This window comes from Electrophorus electricus, chromosome 8, assembly GCF_013358815.1.
Source record: "Electrophorus electricus isolate fEleEle1 chromosome 8, fEleEle1.pri, whole genome shotgun sequence".
In the NCBI taxonomy this organism is placed as follows: Eukaryota; Metazoa; Chordata; class Actinopteri; order Gymnotiformes; family Gymnotidae; genus Electrophorus; species Electrophorus electricus.
Window position 1 is genome coordinate 21,678,279 of NC_049542.1, and position 19,645 is coordinate 21,697,923.

At 41.9% G+C, this 19,645-nt stretch overlaps 1 protein-coding gene across 2 annotated transcripts; it reads right to left on the reverse strand.

Annotated features, from left to right (window-relative positions):
* Nucleotides 1-353: 353 nt before the first annotated feature.
* trib1 (tribbles pseudokinase 1) lies at nucleotides 354-6,225 on the reverse strand. Of its 2 annotated transcripts, none has more exons than XM_027001728.2 (3): nucleotides 5,519-6,225; nucleotides 4,493-4,785; nucleotides 354-2,185 (listed from the first exon to the last, which is right to left on the reverse strand). In XM_027001728.2, the coding sequence occupies exons 1-3, from the start codon at nucleotides 5,810-5,812 to the stop codon at nucleotides 1,720-1,722; spliced, it is 1,053 nt and encodes a 350-aa protein (XP_026857529.2). In that variant the 5' UTR covers nucleotides 5,813-6,225; the 3' UTR covers nucleotides 354-1,719. The 2 variants fall into 2 exon arrangements, with proteins under 2 accessions (XP_026857529.2, XP_026857530.1); XM_027001729.2 differs by lacking the exon at nucleotides 5,519-6,225 and adding an exon at nucleotides 5,101-5,195.
* Nucleotides 6,226-19,645: the final 13,420 nt, after the last annotated feature.

Here is a 19,645-nt window from a genome sequence, read left to right on the forward strand (position 1 = left end):
GTGCTATGAATCCATAACAGACTGCTGGAGATACCTGACTCTCTGTATCAAACACCAAGCTTTCTATTTCAGTCCCCTGGGAGTATGGAAGAAGCTTTTACCTGCCAATCATTAAAATGCTGCATTGAGACTTAATCTAAGTGATGCCTGCAGGCAGAGAGAAAATTAAAAGAAAATGAAATACTTAGGCTGGGGGCTGTCAGCAAAGAGATCACTGGTTTTAAGACAGAATTGTGTGGCTATTTGACTACTTGAACACACGCACACAGTTAGTTTCTTTCAACACGTGTTTGTGGAGTTGCTAAATTAACACAAAGTGCTTAGCAGTCAACCAAAAACTTAAATATGGAAAGGTTTATTTTTATTCAATCTTCACACACACACATAGAATGTACATATTTACATGCTTTCATTTTATAATGAATAATTTCTGTTAGACCCTTTTGGTCTAGCCTTGAGCTTGTGTCACAAATACATAATTCACAGTGCAATATGAACTTTGTGCACCCGTGTCAGCATTCTCAATGTGCTGCATGCATGAGGCAGACATTTGGTTATCCAGCCAACCTCAGTTTATTATTATCCTGCTGCTTTGCCACTGATCTAAGATACAGTACAACTTCTAGCAACCGAGTGGGAGGCAACATCACAGCCTCTGACAGCATGGTTCTACACTTTCAACTGAGCTGGTGTGGGTTCTTCGATGTGGTTTACAGTAGAATAAAAGTAAAAAAACAAAAACAAAAAAAACAAAAAAGAACCTACATACAATCATACAGACTAATCCTGTCCTAATCCACTTCTCTGTTGAAAAACCCAGCTATTGAGTCACGGCACAGCTTACTCACAACTAGACTTCGTTTTGTCAGACTGTTGAAAGCCCTGTGACTTATGAAACTTCATAGGATTCAAGTACGAAAACACTGCACTGACTAACTGGACCAGGAATCTGTCCAGAAAGAATAGAGCACTGGGTCACTGACAATCATTAATCACATTCCAAAATAAAATGGTATTATCTTTTTAAACAGACTCCTATTGTGCAGTGTATACATATGTACTGACTGGATTTAACTAAGATCTTCTATTTTAGACTTCAAAATTGGCAATGTCCATTCTTAATCCAATACTATTAGATGCAGTGCTCAGATAAGGGTTTTGATGTCAGTAAAGACCCAAAAGCTTCAGAGGTCTGACACTGGCCTCTTGTTTCACTCTTCCTCATTCTCTTAGTCCAGCCTTTCCAATCTGTACATTTCTGTACAGCTTGGCACCTTTCTGAGAGTTATGAGGCCAAGCAGTCACCCTGATTATTATCAGTGTATGCCGTGTGCAAAAATGTATATGTCATTTGGAGAGTCCATCAGTCTTTTCTTTAAAATCAGACCACACCCTTCTGGTGCTGCTGCAGTCACTGAGTGATTCAGAGTCTGAATAGAACCATAGTTCAAGGCCAGTGGCCCCCCCGCCCCAGCACTTGGATCACACTTGTCATGTTGATGACAGCCTCCAATTCCCATCTCTACCTAACCTTCATCTTATGCAGTATGATGAAACAGGTTGTTAGCACCAAAATTGCTCTGGCACACGCTGGCCAGGCTTCTCTTCAGAACATGGACAGTAAGGTACTCTGAGTCTAAATTAAAGTAAAAATCCATATGGATATTCAAAACAGGTGTGCTCTACGTGCATACCCTGGGGTGTGGTGGTGTGGTGTTATCAGCAGAATAGCTGCTCATCCACCTCTACTTCGACCTGAGGCACCATCTGCTCAGTTAAGCCCACTTCCTGCTCTGGGCCATCAGCATCCTGTATGCTAGCATGAAACCAGGGGTGGATGAGGATATCAGTTGCACTGAGCCTCTCAGCAGGCTCCCTCCGGAGGAGGCTGCGCAGCAGACAGCGAGCCCGCAGGGACAGCCCCTCGGGCAGGCAGTACGTGCCCCGCCGGATCTTCGAGAAGAGGGCAACAGGGTCTGAGTCGTGGAAGGGGTAGCGCCCCACGAGCATGGTATAGAGCATCACCCCAAGGCTCCAGGCATCTGCCTGCTTCCCCGAGTAGCTGCCTCCGCCGCTCAGAATCTCCGGGCTGACATAGGCAGGGCAGCCGTGAGTGTCTGTCACAGAGTCGTCCTCTCCTGGCAAAATCCGACAGTCCTCCAGACCCTCCAGTTTCACATGGGTCCTAACAGTTAACATCAATATAACATCAATCAGTGGTAGTATGGTAGTGCTGCACATATATTGCTGTAAACTAGACTTACTGTAGATTGACTTACTGTGTGAACAGACTACTAAATTTGGCTTATTATTTGCCACCTGGTCTAATGTATTCTGTGAAACAACTTTGGTGCTTTGGTTGTTAAATGAAAAGATATATCCTGAATCCTATTTGTATTTGTGAGCTGAATTCACTTGCTGTTCCTTTGATCACAAATGGCTTTAAATCATGTCTTTAAATCATGGAAAACACCATGGCACTGACTTTCCTGGAACAGATAGTTCCTCCAGCAAACAGAGCAGAGAGCACTTGCAACCTGAGCATGTGGAGGGCAAAGCCTTGTATAATTACGGCCTTGTTTTAAAGCAAGGAATGCACAACTGTTTCCATAGCACCCACACAGCCCCCCCCCCCCCCCCCCCCCAACACACACAAACACACACACACACACACACACAAACACACAAAAAGCAAATCTCTTCATCTCTTCTACTCTCACGCTAATATCAACACTTAGCTATGTTCAGGCCTCTTTCAAACGGGAGACAATCCTCTAGCTGGAGCGCATTCCCACTGATGGTGGCTGGGGTTGGTGAGTGCATGTGCACATGCAGGAGCGGGTAAGCATGCGTGTGTGTGCACCCAGACAGACCTTCTACCCATAGCCCCTTCAGAGAAAGCTGAGCTTCTGAGCAGCGTATTGTGTTTCCTCACTAGCTGTCAGGTTCGCAGTCGCGGGGTTTGTGGATGACACAACAGCATAGCACCAGAGAGGTGGAGAGAGTGAGTCATAGCTCTGTGTGTGTCTGTATGTGTGTGTGAGAAAGAGTATAGGAGAGAACTAACTGTACAGAATTAACACTGCTCTGTCCTCAGTGTACTCACTGCAGCTAGGTTCACACATTTTAGCATCCGCCAGCGTTCAATTACTCTAAAACTTCACTGGCCTCATCAGTGATGCATGAACAGACTCTTCCTGGGCAGCCCCTCACAAAATTGCTTTGTGCACTTATGTGTTTCTATGTGTGTGTGTGTGTGTGTGTGTGTGTGTGTGTATGACTATGTGTGTTGCGTGTGTATATGAGGTCATGCCCTATCTATGTTATCATTGTTTAATCTTTCTTACCCATTACTTATCACTTATTATGTCATTACTTTTTGCTAAGCCATTTGATGTATGAACATCACATTTCTGGCACAGGAAACACACAAAAGCATTGTTTCTTAACCATATTTCACATTGGTGTGTATTATTTTGCGTTTTCGTGTCTTTTGTGCATTAATCTTTGTGCTGCTACATTGCTATTCTTTGCATGCTAATAGTCAGCAAAGTAAAAACAGGAGACACCATCATGACTTTATCTCTCTCTGTGCCTGAATGTCTACATGCCCAGGTTATGACATCGTCTGGGTTGGACAGGTCTGGCAAGTGCAGCTGGCAGTGACATGGGTGCAGGAAGAGCAGCCCCTCCCTCCGCTAGCGGTCAGAAGGGCCACAGGTCGATGATCCTGAGCGGTGGGTACTGGCCCCTCCCCCCACCCCTGCGCAGTGCTCTGAGTCATCCTGCTGTGGCCGTACCACGGCGAGAGCTCAGCTGGCCTCACGTTCATGCCTGTTCTCATCTGTTCACTCTCTGAGACACACTGGCCAAAGGCCACACTTGAAAAGGCTTCTCCAGAAATGATAAGTGGGTCATATCCTGAGCTGATGCACAGACTGCTGTGAGACTAAGGCTTGCCATGATGACAGCAGGTGTAGAAGATAGTGCAGAATAAGTATATTTATACACTATTGGAAGATTGAAGCACATTAGAGCGCTGATTACAACTGATTATTGGAAAATAACACTCGAATGTACCATTTCTGGAGTATTTTGCATATAGAGCTACAGTTTTGAACATTCACATTTTCTAATGAAACAAACATTGACTGAACCACAGTTCTGATTTACTGTGTGCTTCCTCTTCTGGAGAAACATGAGTAAGCAATGCTGTAGGTTACATTTGTTGAGGCGATCTGCAGAAGTAGCAACAGCCACCTGTGGCATTCTACAAAGGCTAAAGGAAGTGAAAGCTGAACAAAACTAGAAGTGACACTCTTCTCTGATAACGCTACTGGAGTCGATAGCACTTCATCTACCCACCTTCATCCCACCTGCCCCTGCACCTAACGCGCGCGCACACACACACACACACACACACACACACACACACACACACACACACAAGTACAGACACACACATTGCTTTTACAATCACGGCCAACCTCACCTCTTCTCATCTGAGAAAACAAACTTGCGAAGTTTGAGGTCTCCCAGCACGATGCCAGCCTGGTGGCAGTGGGCGACAGCTGAAGCTGCCTGGTAGAAAAGCTTGGCAGCCTGGTGCTCAGGCACATGCTTGCAGCGCTTCACAAAGGTGTGCATGTCACCATAGTCCCTCTCCTGGAACACATAGGCCATGTGCTCCCCAAGGACAATGTCTCTGATTTGGGCAATGTTCCTGTGCTTCAGTAGCATACTGTAAGCCCTGATCTTCTCTTGGTATTGCCCCATGTCAAACACCTGTAGGTACAATATACCATTGTATTGACTAAAGTAAACAGAAACACCACACATTAGAAAAAAACAACAAACCAAAATATATTATTTCATTTTGTGAAAGATTACTTTTAAAGGGAAACGATTATGGGTGTTAAGTTGAATGGTAAATTAACAGAGTTAATTCTGCTCAAAACGATTAATTTAACGAAGGCAAGGAAACTGATTAAAAATGTTGATAATATCTGCACTGTCAGACGGAAAACCCCAGCTGTTAAACCGAGACTGAGATTCATTGGTTTTAACCCCGCTCATCAGTAGAAGGGATAAATGACTGACCTCTAAAGCCTACGCTGGGTTTAATCGCTGGGCTTACATTCCGTTTATCGTTTCGTAAATGCAAGGTTGCGCTACAACAACCCAATTATCCGACGTTCTGTTTATAACGTCTGTTATGATTTACCTAAAATGTTTTTATTTACGTCGTCGTCTCCGCAGCTGACGCAAATGCAAATAACTACTCATCAGCCAGAATTTGCTGCAACCTACAGAAGTTGAACGGACATTTTACTTGTTTGCTAAAACACCGAAAAAATTAGATCAGGAAAATGTTAACATTTTGTTAGAATGCCATATAATAACTAATGAATCATTTTCTTGCAATAGCCTAATAGTTGGCTTGGAAAAACCCCGGCGAAGTCCAGCGCGCGTTAGTGGAGTACCGACTAAAAACGACCCATCGAAAAAGGTCGCTTACCTTGCATACCAATTCCTCTCCGTTGTCGATGTCCCAAGCGCTGTGCACTCCTACCCTGTCCACCAACGGCAAAAGTAAGAACTGTCCGATGCGAGCTGGACCCTGGTGGGCTGAGGTTGCGCTTAGCGGGGTTCCGCTCACTGGAGATCCCGGCGAGGTACCTAAGAGACCCGCGTCACCCGAGGATTCGCTGATCCTTGGACATTTTGCCACTGGTTCTTCGTTGTCGAAACGTTTGTGTCCGTACCTTCCCGTGCGAATGCATGCTACGGGACTGCTTCGATGCACAATCATTCTGAAGAACGCGCTTCACTCCAAAAAGTATTTCACTGGTGGCCCGTTTCAGATTAATTTTAGTGACTTTATATAATCATATTCCTCCTGTTACTTCGCTTGTGGTCATTTTCCGATGCGCTGCAAGCGGTTACTTGGTAGCTGAAACTGCAAATTTTCGGGGAGGGGGAGAAGTATTTGCAACGAGCTCAGCCATTTACTGTATCCATTATTTGTCAGACTATGTGACGTCCTTTGATGTTTTGAGTGAGTCGATGACTGACTTCGCCGTTGGACAGTGTTCAATATTGCACAGCGCAACAGTGGATTCCGTGCTGGCAGCTGTGTTGTGGGAACGCGCTCTACGGTACGTGAGATATTCCCAGCGTGGTAGTGACCCCGAGTGAAAGGCTGTCTAGCAAAACTACGATGCTATTTCCTAAGCTATGATTTCAAGCACGACGCAGCTGGAACTCCGCCCGGTTCAGCCTCTCCGGTGACACATTGCACAGCCTCGATTGAGTAATCAGCACACGCCACACATAGTCGATTCGTGCTGAATGTTAAAATGCAATTTCGGTTTGATAACTTTTTGGGGAGAATTGTCAGAAACGGATTAGTACTAAATACTGTGAAAGCCATTTGCTTGTGCTTTGCGTATTAATATATATAGCTTGTTTCACGTTCCTAATTGCCAACCTGTGCACACCGCTTCTTTTGTATTCATGGAAACGCGTATCGCTGTAAGACAATGATTAACCTGGTTTAATTTGCAATGCACCTCTTGTTTTTCCTCTTCATTACCTACCGCTTTCATATTTTGCAAACGTTTTCCAAGTATTTTCCTTTCTACTTACCATTACATCTACTGTTTTAAAGAGACATCGCAGGCGGCGTACACTTTAAATGAATGTTTTCGCTGTAAATGTTTGTTAATGTGTGAATGACTCATCGACGTGAAGGGAAAGGCTGGGGAGTGGTGAAGGCCTTTAGGCCAAGCGGTAAACACGGTTAAGATGCTTCTCTTTAAATGATCAAATGGCTTAAATGAGACACGGAGAAAAAGAGATACAAAGAGAGAGAGAGAGAGAGAAACACTAACAAGTAACAAACAACTCTAATAAAACTTGAACAGAAATGGTCTGATGTCCCATACAGCTCACACTTGACTGAGGTGGGCTGTAGCAGACCATTTCTGTTCAAGGCTGTGCTTGTGTTCACATGAGAATTTGATAAAACATTATCCAGGTCTTCTGAGTGTTGTAGAAATTTCTCTCTATTTCTCAATTCTCCATTTCACTAGCTAACTGAAATCACTGGCTCATTGAACATGTAGCTCTTGCCTAGGTCTGATTTATATTTATATGTATTTACCTTCAGGACAGTTCCCCAGGGAACTATATGGGATGTGAAGGTTGATTTATACCATAAAGTTCAATAGAATCTTATTTGTAATAATGTTGGTAATGCAGACTCACCTTACTGCCCACTGCAGCACTGTAAAGAAACCACTATATCCAGTTCCACAAGGAAGCTGTTAACAGGTGCAATCGAGAGTAGTGACACATGCAGTAATAACAATAGCAACAATTAACTATTTATTCATCTTTAAAGTTTGTTGAAATTACTGTCATGACAGGAATACCTTTGTAATAATTATGCCATGCACTACAAAAGAAAGGAAGCAGACATTTAAAGCTGTAACATGCAGTCATTACTGCCCACCTTCCCTGAACACTTAACTGCGGTCTGAAGTGCCCAGTGGAGATTATGCACTGGGCTCTAATATGGTGGGAGCATTGGTGTGAAACACTAGTGTATTTTTAGAAGCCATGTTTTCTTCATCAGCTTTTGCTTCTTATAGATGACTCAATATTAGATATGTACATTGGTCATGCAGTAATGCAGGTGCAGAACAGGTTTTTCTGTTTTTTCTTGTTCCCGTGTTTACATGGGAAATGTCATTTTCCTCTTTGTTGTGGTATAAACTGTTACTGGGAAAAGGGTTTAGGATGGGGGGCTCTTCAAGGCCCTTTTCCAGCATAATCTCACAGTCAGCAGTATAGACAGTGAACTGATCATGCTGCAGTGAGCAGCTAGGGAAGAGAACAGGGGAGCAGGTGTAAGTTTCTACAGACAAAGTACAACAAAGGTCGATCACAGTGTGTACACTGAGTCTATGACTAATACTGTAAAAAGCACACAGGCAGATCCATCCTTTGGGCATTATTGACAGAGGCAATAAATAAATAGGTAAGTAATCGGAATATTGATAGTTCCTCACCTCATCACGTGGAATGACATGCAGGCATTGACTTGGGGTAGAATAACCCACTAATACTATCACAGAGAAGCAAACAAAAGGGCTTTGATTATATAAATGTGTCGTCAACTTTGTTTTTATTATAGTGGTATAGATTGCCATAGTCAGCCATATGTCTCTGAAATTCAAAACAAAACTCTGGGAAGAGCCGGAGCTTGTGGGCTCTTAGCTACAGCTGCCATATCCTTACCCATGACAATTATACCATGAGAAGATGGTACAGAAACTGAAACATACCACAGGTATCATTCCTGAACCTGGGGTGGTGGGCTTCTTCTGAAGTGCCAGAGAGCATTATCTGCCAGCTGTAGTCCAGCACAATCAGATTGAGACTGCAGTGCTGTACTCTAGCTGCAAGCCATCCTTGTGTCCTCCAATACCCAGGTTCACTTACAGGTGTTTACAGTGTGCTTTCTGGAGTTTAGCCAAGATAGAAGCATCTACTTACAAGTCAACAAAAGACATTCAGATCTCCATGGCTAAAACAAAAATAATTCACACTGACAGTAGGTGTGGTTTACACTCAATAATGTAAAATTTATTAAAAAATCAGGCCAAAAGCAGGAGTTTGTAATCTTGAAAGATGTCCACTCTTAATATACTGGAAATGGAGGTTGATGTGGTGGCTGGGGCAGCTAGGTACACCACACAGATGCCAGTCTCCCACTGTACTAATAAAGTCACAGTCATTAAGCAAGGCAGACTTCTACACCTCACCAGCCTGGTCGTGTGACGCCAGCAGAGAGGTTTGGAATGTGGAACTGCTCTTAGATTGTCATCTGTTTCCTTAGTGAGAGGTCAAACAGTGAGCTCATGTGGTCATAAAGACTGCATACATTCCTTCTAGTAAGTATCTAAGATAATTGGTTTCTTTGCATATGTCTGAACAAAGGGGAAATAACTCTTTATATGCAATGGTTTTTTTTCCGCTCAACACTAGCACATCACATTGTTGCTTCACTCTGAGGTCCTCTGTGTATAATCAAGGTAATACCTTTCTCAAAGAAGCATGCTTAATGTTATTTGTCAGCAATACATTGGCATGACACTGTCCAAAACTTTGACATGAGTCAACTGGTCTGAAATTATAAGAGAGAAAGAAGGAGTTTAGCTATTTAAAATGCAATTAATTGTCGAACAGCTATATTAAAGGATTTTAATGGCATTATATTGCTGTGGTACGGAGTGGATTTTAACTCATCTAATCCATTAATAAAATAGGCGATTATTTAACCCACAACGTTTTTCATAAAGAAAGAAATAAGATGAATGGAAAAATGAGAGAAAGATGTTCATTGATAAGTTACCAGTAGGTCAAAACATGCCATTCAAATGACTGCTGTCAAGAGATTAATCAGAATTTTAGAGAAGACCATCTGTTTAATTTTTTCTGCAGTGAATTTTTTTCTGCAGTTCTCACCAGAGCATCATGTACTAGAGCCATGCATCACTTCTAAAGTAGAGTACGTTCAGCACTCCAAATGCTCAGCTTGAATCAGAAGATGTGACAAAGTCAGCCCATGCTATGTGTTGCACAACTGTTCCTTTTCCTACATAAGTGTACTGCTAGATGCTGAGCAGTATTTTAGTGGTTGATTTGTGTTTTTGGCAGAATAGCTGAGGTGAGCTTTAAACGGAAGGTGTTATGTTAGCATGTAGGTGGAGGTAATTAAGAGAAGAAGAAACATGCATTATTAATGGTAATGGGCTATAATAATAGGCTGCAGCGTGATCTGTCATGGTCACTACCTCGGGTCCTTAGCATGTTGATGTGCACACTTTGAGTAATTAGGAGTACTCAGGCTTGGCTCAGTCACGATGCTGTCAAACAGGACACTGGGGTATAGTTGAAAAACACTGCGTAATACTGACCCTGATTGTTTTGTCTATGACACAGGTGTGATGATGTGTCTAGTTAGACCATAAACACAAAATGACTGGGAAAGCATTTAGGCTTATCTTGATGACACCCAAAACAAATGTATTATGTAAATACCCTTTGTGATTGCAACATGTTCATATAGCAAGCATATCCTACTGTGGGAAAACAATGTGAAACTGAGAGTGTGAAACAAGCAACCAATCTTTAAAGGTTCTGAACAAGCCAGGGCAAATAAGAACATGGCCCTATATGGACACTTAGACTCTATAGATGCCTTAACCCTCCAAAGAGCGGAAAAGCAAAACAGTCTGACAAGATCTGCTGTTCTCTCCAAAGGAGAACTGGCAACCTCACAGGTCTATTGGACAAACTGTACCTGAAGGAAGGGGGGGGGGGAATGAAGCCCATTAGGAGAGTCCCTAACTGTCAATCATGTATGTTACATCACTGCACAAAATAAACCTCTCAGGCATTGGTATAATGTCTAAACAGGCCAACATAGTGTAGTGTTACTGGTAGACAAGGACTTGTTCAAAAACTTGCATGAAACAGCACTGGCCAAGAGTTATTACATACATTGAGTGTTTCTTTTCACAGCAGGATTTTGTAACTAAAGGAGACAGAGCAGTGTGCGTGTGGTTTGCTAGGTCATTCTGGGTTGGAGAGTTGATTCAGAAGATGTTGCTCAGGCTTTGTCTTCTTGTGCATATTGTTCCCACCTCACAGAACAGCTCTTAATACAAGCCAGATGCCATTGGAACAGAGTCAAAGGAGGAAAATTATCTTCTCAGTTTTCAGGAGTAAATATTTTCACCATTTGGAAGGTTACTGGAAACAGCCGGAGTTGGTTGAGGAGGAGAGACATTCTACTGCTGCTTTTCTCACATTTGCCTGGCAAGGAGTAAAAAAAGAAGGCAATATAACACACCAGCTTCTGCAATACTCATGGTGAAAGAATGAAACCAGAGTAAAGGACCACCAAGTTTGTCTTTTGGATCTGCCAAAGTAAGATACACCTTTTAGATAATGACCAGGTGGTGTTAAGCGAAGGTTTATAGACGTTTGTTTTAACATGTTTTGTTGAAAGCTCTGGTGTATTGATTTCATAGCATTGTACTAAAGAGGGAGCCAAAAGAACAGAATGCCTCTATAGTACCTGATGACACACTGCTCATGGAACCATCTCTTTGTTTAGATGACTTTTGCCAAACACTACATCTGTAGTCTATAGCTAGTATTCAGGTTCTGAAACAGAAAACAGGTACTAACAGTTCTTGGCCTGTGAAGGGAATTGACATCAGGGGCTTACTGTTTCTACTCATCTTCACACAGACAGACTTCAGAGGTTCAATAGCCCAACAGCTAACAGACCTGATTCCCTCCAGATGTCCTGTTATATCCTGTCCTGGCCAAACAAACCCTCAGAGAATGGGCAGAAGGACACAGAGCAGAGCAGCATGCTCTTTTTCAAGTTCTTCTTCATCTCCTATAGTACTAGTGCCAGCTGGATTCTAACTCATCTGTGTTCCTGCATGGGCACTGTCTGATGGCGACTATGCTCAAATATAGCGCTGTTTCGGCACTCAGTATTCTATGCCTTGTGATGACATGGTGCTTAACCTTGAAAAGTCTCCAGAAATCAGGTTGACATGTTGGGAAATTGCACTGTAATGACTGAAAGTGAGGCCTGCCTAAACTGAGGGATAAACAAGTGTGATGGAGAAGGTTCTGCTGGTTGGACATCTACTCTGTGAGTTACAGAAGGTTGAAGCTGAGGCTCTTTTAAATGCAAGTACTGAAAGTTTATGCCAAATGATCATTTGTTTGTATTTTGTTTTACTGGAAATTAAAATCTTCAGCATTGTTTAAATTGTACAAAGCCACAAAAGTAATATAATAAATATATGCCCAAGGTTTGTATGCTGATGATGAGAGGTTCATTATGACTCATAATTTATGGCCATGGGGAAATTTCCCATGTTTAAAGAAAGGGGCTCAGATGGACAATATGGTCATAACAATAACTCATGGCTTGTTGATTTGTGAACACAGTGTACATTGCATACTCTGGCTCCACCTTAACAAACTGTACATTTGCATAGGTAAGTCAGTGTACAGTGGAAAATGAGGGAAAGCACACAGGGTGCAATTGCATTACACTTTTACCAGAGATACACAGCATAATATACACCAAAATAATTGAGATCTCTTATTTTTTATTTTTAACTTAAAATCAAGCTGATAAACACACACAAAAAATGTTATATGGACTTTTATTCTTTTTTGCTCATCTTTACCACCAATATTTGTGGACAGAAGTGTATGTATGTATGAAAAGAACAAAGAACCCCCCACCCTGGAGGATAGCACTTCAGAATACATCACATTAGGTTCATCCTGTACTCAAGGGCAAATGGAAGGAAATAAGGGTCTAATAATGTCTAGAAGTGACAATTGGTTGCTATGTAATTTCAGTCATAAATACATACCACTCTTTTTCAGTATCATTCTTACACATGCAATTCTCACGTACTCTTGTCTAGAGGTAATTACCTACCACTATAAAAATAAAAAGATAATTGTGAGTATGGGGAAACTCATGTCTCCATAAAAGTGAAAGGTTTACCATCTGTCAACAGCACTTTTATTTGCTTTAAAAATGTTTAAGCGTCTGTGTGGTTTTTTTTTTTTTAGTTTGGAGCTGAACATGTATATGAATGAAATACAGCCTGTTTTAACCTGACATGCTCATTAAGAGGATGCATTCCTCTTCACCCACAAACTGTTGAGTCTGATGCACTCATCACATAGAGCAGCTAAAAGAACATTTTTACATTACATTTTGCAGCTTCTCAAAGGCTGTTCTGTTTGATCTTTCACCAACTTGCGTCTTGGTCACAAGACATGCACAAATGGCAGCATGACTCAGATGGCAAATGAGCATAGACCAATTCTCATCCTAAATGGACCCCTTTTATTTGCCTCAGCAAGCAGCCAAAGCATTATTTCTCAGACTCTTTACTTTAAATAAGCTTGCATGATGTGTTTGTGTCTGATATTGTGCACTTTGACTTCAGACCATTGTTTTATGTAAAATCTAGTGTGCTGCAGTATAAAGCTTAAACAACAAACATTATGTCAGTGTCTCATTAATTATGTACTAGATTGTATATGGGGTTTATGTGCATTTTAATGAATGCAAAACTGTTTTACTGATGCAAATTATACAAGAACATTAGGATAATAGTGGCAACCAACAAAAACTATACAAGAACATTAGGATAATAGTGGTAACCAACATGCTTTTTATTATGAAAATGATTTAAAAAAATCTGCAACTGACCAATGGTGAAGCCTTTGAAAATAGGCTTTTTGTATTACAGGTTGCCGTAGCAATGTACTTGTCCACCTCCACCCGGCTTTATTTGTGGAAACAGTCAGCCATTTCTAGATAAGTCAGAAGCTGTGCAAGCTTTTAGCCTGCCCCAATTCAGAATTTATGTACCATGTTATGAATCAGGTGAGCACTGCTCAGTGGAACCATTGGATGGTGGGTAAACATGGGATTCCCAGTAGTCTACTTTCACCATCGGATGTGCTCCTTATCATAAGCAAATGGGCAACATCCCCCAGCCTTTGATAACACTGTGTGGCACCTGTGTATTTGTGTGTTTGCCCCCAAACACATATTGACAAGAATGCAGCATTTCCCACTTTGGTGCTAGAGCCTAATGTTTGTTCTCAGTAATGGGGTGGTAGGCTGGCCATCCTGTGGAAGGCTTACGTTTGCCTCCAGTTCCTATGGCAGCTGTTTCCTTTGTCCTGCTTGTCTCTAGCCCATACATTCAGCACAGGTGATAGTCCCTTGCCAACAGACTCTGTATGAACTTCTAACCTTATACCATAGCACACAGCTGCCATGTCTGGTGCTGGGCTTTGACACAGCACTGTAACACACCAAGCACTATCATAATCAGACATCCTTATGTTAACCACACAATTAAAAATATATATTTGCAAATTTTGATATTTTAATTTTTTAATTTTTTTTGTTCTTTTTCTTGCACTGCATCTGCCGAGAGCATTTGCCCTTCCACTCTCCCATGTGGAATATTAATTCTGACTGCAGTTACTCTTGGTTGACTGCAGCCTTTACAGGTGCTCCAGCAACAGAGGAATGCATGATGCAGGTTTTTACAAGCCAAGACTCAGTTGCAAAGCAGGACTAGGCCTCATTTTTAAGGCTACAAAAAGAGTGACCTTTACACACTGTCATACAGCTGCTTATATTTATTCAGAAGGAAATGATCCTAAAAGTGGCCCTTCACTGCTCTGTATGTGAAATAGTAGCAGTGCTTTTATGAGACGCATGACTCTAGTAACCTCCATCACACCATTGCACAATCAGACATTCAAATGAAAGTAAATTGTAGAAGAAAAGGAGATTAAAACCCATGACATTAGTGGAAAAGAGCCATGGCTGCATTTGCTCCTCCCCTTCTCCTTCTCAGAAGACTGCTATTTGCTTTGGGCAAAGGGGCCAGTTGCACAACTGTTCAAACGGCTTCTCACAACAACGTGCAGTAAACACAGGTACAAAAAGCAAGCAGGACTGATTTACCCCCCCCCCCCCCCCCCCCCCCCAAAAAAAAAAACAAAACAAAACCCTTCTCTAGGGCTTTTAGCTGTACTAGCACAAGTACCATATTTCTCTGTGTGGCACAAAGAGTGAAGTCTCCAAAAGTTAGTTTATACAAGAGTTTGAGAAATTTCACAGGGTGCAGAGCAAACTCTCCATGTAACCTATTTTAACATTGCATCATGCAACTACCTAACTTGCATAAGCTGTTTTTCTGTGGCATGATCTTATAAAAGGGAGATTAATATGAAATAAATGTGAGTCTTGCTTACTGCTATGCTGCGCTTAAGCAGTAATCCTCCCTCTCACTCTCTCTCTGATGAAGCTCATATGTAACTGCTCAAGTGAATTGAAGGGATCTGTGGAATACCAACTCTAACTCTCTGACCCCAAAGTGGCCTGTGAAATTCTTGAAAGTATAAATAGGCAGCAGCCTCTGCATTTCAAATGGCACAAGATGGTGCTGAGGATAATAACAAGTAATCTTCATTACTCTTACAGCATGGGTGATGTAGGGCATCATTGGATTCATCCCCATCTGTGTGAAAGTCTAGAACCCCATTATACCATCTCCTTTATCGTGTTTCGTGTGTTGACCAAGCAAGCCTTCTAAGGACAGGAACTGCAGAAACCATAAACATAAATAGAGACATGTTCCTGTAGATGAGACCAGCACACAGTCATTGGGGAAAAGTGTTGTGCAATCAATGGGCTGGGCTAATTATCATGGGATCAAATAGTGGCTCCATGGCAACCTTTCAACATTTTCCAAAACAAGCTGAAGCAGCTGCATGTGACTCTACTCTCTGCTGCCGGGACACGGCTACTTCTCCTCCACCACCATAGTGCTCAGCCTGCTCTGTTTATTCCTGATGACCCAGGCTGCCGGCCCATATTCGGAGCTGCTGCTGGATGTTACTTTGCGTGCTAAAGCACTTCTAGCACAGGCTGAACTTTTGTTAGCAGACAGTGCAAAAGTACTAGCTTGTATTGCTTATTCCAATGATGTGGTGAATTCACAAGAGGAAATTCTTGAGAGCCTGTCCATCAATAGGCAATGAAGAAGAGTGGAAGGCTTTACTGCCCCATTGAAGGAGGTGGAATTGGAGAAAGTATGCTCGGATTGGCTGCACAACATGTGATTATAAGAAGCTGGGACACATTCTTACACAAATCCTACGGGATTTTTCCAATTAGTAGCTTGTTCCCAGCCAGTAGTAAAACCACAGTGTTGTCGTAATAAGACCCCAGACAATGGTTTAATGGATTCCCTTTTTGCTAGTGAGCTGCAGTCAGACTGCACTTTTTTAGCCAGACTTGATGTGCTTTGGCATGTGAGCTAGGTCCACAGTGGGATGATCAGAGAGTGGACAGATGGGTTTGTTACTGAGCTCTCAGACGTTATAAGGCTACTGGGAACTGACTTCCTCACCTCTGACTCCATGTGAAGTTCTCTTGTGCATGCATGTGCACATGCACACACACACACATCACCAACACCACCACCACCAGCAACAACCCCAACATGTAATGATGCTATTGTGTAAATGTTACAGGAAATCCTTTCAGCATATCTCTATTTCATGGTAAAATCTGTGGCATTTTGTGATAATGAATTAGACTAATGACAACCAAATCTAAAGAACCTTTCTTTAAAAACATATTGAACTGTAACACTTATTATTTGCCACACCTGCCCCTACCAAACATTTTTAATTAAGTAAAGGTGAAATTATCACATGACCTCTAATACACTGCCAGCACATTTTACCCAGCTACAGAGTGGTTGGGGAGTGCTGAGTAAAGTTTAGGTCATGATGGGTGGTGTGAGGACATCACCAAGGTGTGCCTGATTCTAGGGTTGAGCATTTTCAGTCATAGAAGTCCATACCACTGTTTTCCTATTTTCCTTGCCATTAATGTATCCTGCTTAAAACATGTGAGGTTCTGGATCAGTGCTGTGCAGTGTTGTTACAGTTAAGTATCGAAACCTTTCACTCCACACTGCAAAACCCATGTTTTGGACTCTTGGTAAGACAGGATTCACATGAAGATGGTAGACTCCATATGTATCTCAATCCTTAAAAGAAGGATCACCCTTAATGATAATATATCTCCATGCCTAATTGCTCTGGCTTGCTGAGCATAAAAGTTCAGTTGCAGCTGAGCCAGAGTAGTTAATACATTCATCTGCATGTTGAAAACACCTGTAGCTGCTGTTTTTCCTGGCTCCTATAGGTCAAGATGTTTGGCGTGCCCTGAGACACTGCACACCTCTGAGACCATGAAACATTCAGAAAGAAGAAACTTAGGACTAGCCCTTTTTATAGCCACACTCAATGGGTAAGCTTTTTTTTTTTTTTTTTTACTGTGATATTAAAACAGAATAGCCTTACAGTACATATGTAAAAGAGCTGTACAGGTGTAAAAGAGAGGAGATCAAATTAAATGTCTGCTGATTATATGCCCTTGCCAGCTTAGTATATATGTCAGTCTAGTCTCAGTGCTGAAGTTCATCACTACACCAACTAAAAATATCAAAGAAAACTGTTTTTAAATATAGAATTTGTGCACTGATCTAGTTTAGACCCCAATTAGAATGGGTATCACCCCTGGTCCCACCAATCCATTTGCACATGCAATTATCTCTGAGTTCAGAGCCTTCTGAAATGCTTCCTGCATTTTCTCCATGAAGTCATATTCTCACAGGTTGCTGTCACCTTCTCATCTTCTTGTCATTTCTCAGACCTTCTGAAATGCTGCAGGTTCCAGTCGTTTGCAGCTTCAGATTTCAGTCTCGGTCTTAAATTTCACCTCAGTTTGCTGAGCGCTTTTCCCTGAGCAGCAGAGCCACAGGCTTTGGCATCCAGTGTGGGAGGATGTAAGAGCGGCAGGCATGTGCTGGATGCCATGCATCACGCTTCTCCAATGACTCAGTGAGACAAAGATAATCCAGTATCTCAAACAGACATAAAGGGATAAGGAGTCGAAGTGTGCCGAAGAAATACTCCATACTAACATGATTAAACACTCTCTATTTCACTCTTTTTTCTCTCTCTCTCACCACACGCACACAAACACACATGTCCAAGTTTCTCCTGTACAGCTGTGTACGTCAAGAGCCAGCACAGACAGATGCAGAGTTTATCTTTTTCACCAACATTGAGCTTATGACCTCAAGGCCTCTTTATCAGATTGTATCAGAGACGCTCTTGTGCAATGCTTTCTGTGTCAGTCTTTGAAGGTGGATGTAAAAACTATTAACAAACCACTGGGTAAGAGATTAGCAACTTTTTCATTTTCACTTTGGAGAAATCCATTCAAAACTCCCATTTGCTGGACTGAAATTAGGCCACCCTATGAAGCCCACAGGCCAGTAGCAGAGAGGAGCGAACCGTAGCAGAGAGCGTGTGGGGTGGCTGCTTTCTCTCTCCGCCAGGCTCACTTTTAGTGACTCAGGAGAACACACCCTGACAAGGCCCCCACAGCTTTTTATGAAACCACATGCTAGATCCCATTAAGTCTTCTGTAAAGATGAGTCAGAGGGGTGAGGAAGGAATCCCTGCCTTTGACTTTGTTGACTTAACTGAAAGCCACTGAATTGATATTGAGTTATTCATGTGGATGCATCTGTCACGAAAGGCTTGGCTTTATCTGAAAATAGACCTTGAACCCACATCTCCAGGCAATACTGCGTACAACACAGTTCATTCTACTGAAAATGTAAAACCATGTTTGCTTCATGTGTTATTTTATTTTTGCTGCAAATATCACTGAGCAGCAAAAATTCACAAACTAATATAGCTGGACCTTTGTAAGTGACAGGGCAATTAAAAATTACATTACCTATATATTACTTATTCCTAAATAAGACTGTGTTTACACTTTAATTATGTAAAGTCTGCTTCTAAAATGTACAATGTAGGAACATATCTGGCAACAGAGAGGATCCACTTTCCTTGGTACTGATTTTCAATACATGCTTTTCCATGTTACATAATGACATACATGTATATGGGAACAACAACAACAAAAAACTATGGGCGATTGAAAAATTCTGAAAACATATTTGGATTTGCCATGAAAAAATTCATAAGCAGGTGGGTTTTACTGCAGGTAGCAAAATCATTATTGACAAGTGTAATTTCATTGCTTACTTGAGTTTCACACAAGAACCATAAATAGATTTTCACCTTTTTAATGCTCCTTTGTGATACATACAGGAATACTTTACTGGGAAGTCCTTAAGCCAGCCATACTGGCCAGTTGTCTTTAGAGTGTCATTAAATGTCAATGGCATATAGAATTGTGGCTATTGCATGACCGGACATCTGACATGGGAGTGTTATTATGAAGTACCAAAATATAAATCAATGCTGATGGTGCAATGCATCAGTGTCTGCCTCCAACGGTTTCTCCTATCACCAATACCTCTCTGAAATACTGATTGTATCCTGTAGAGGTGTTTGATAGGTGAGCTTCAGTGACTAAGTCAATCACTCTTGGCATCTCACACAGTGTGTTGATGATTCACAGCATCAAAGGTCGGCCTCCCTTTGTCTCTCTCACACGCATGTTTAAAAATACATATTTAATGTGTTTCCACTACCACACAAACCTGAAGGACCTTGCTACAGTGCACATCTCTGCATGCTGCAAAATCAAACACTGCATATTAATCATCCCACCCCATTCTGTGACCATGTGTGTCACAAGGAAGGGCATGGAGGGAGAACTCACCTTAATGTCACCAGCAGCTCTGGAAAGCTGCGTCTGACTCATGTATGACTGACACGAAAAAGTCATCATCCACAATTACAGAGTTCCGGGTGGGTCAGGCTCCGGTTTGGCGACACGGGCTGTTGCTTTGTTGTTCATGGATACATGGTCACTGAGGTGTCTGTGTCATACACGTTCTGGAGACACAAATACTGCTCTTCTCTTTGTCTCTGAGCTCTACATGCAGTTGGTTAGCATTATTTACATGGAGAAACAATTAAACAATTCTTT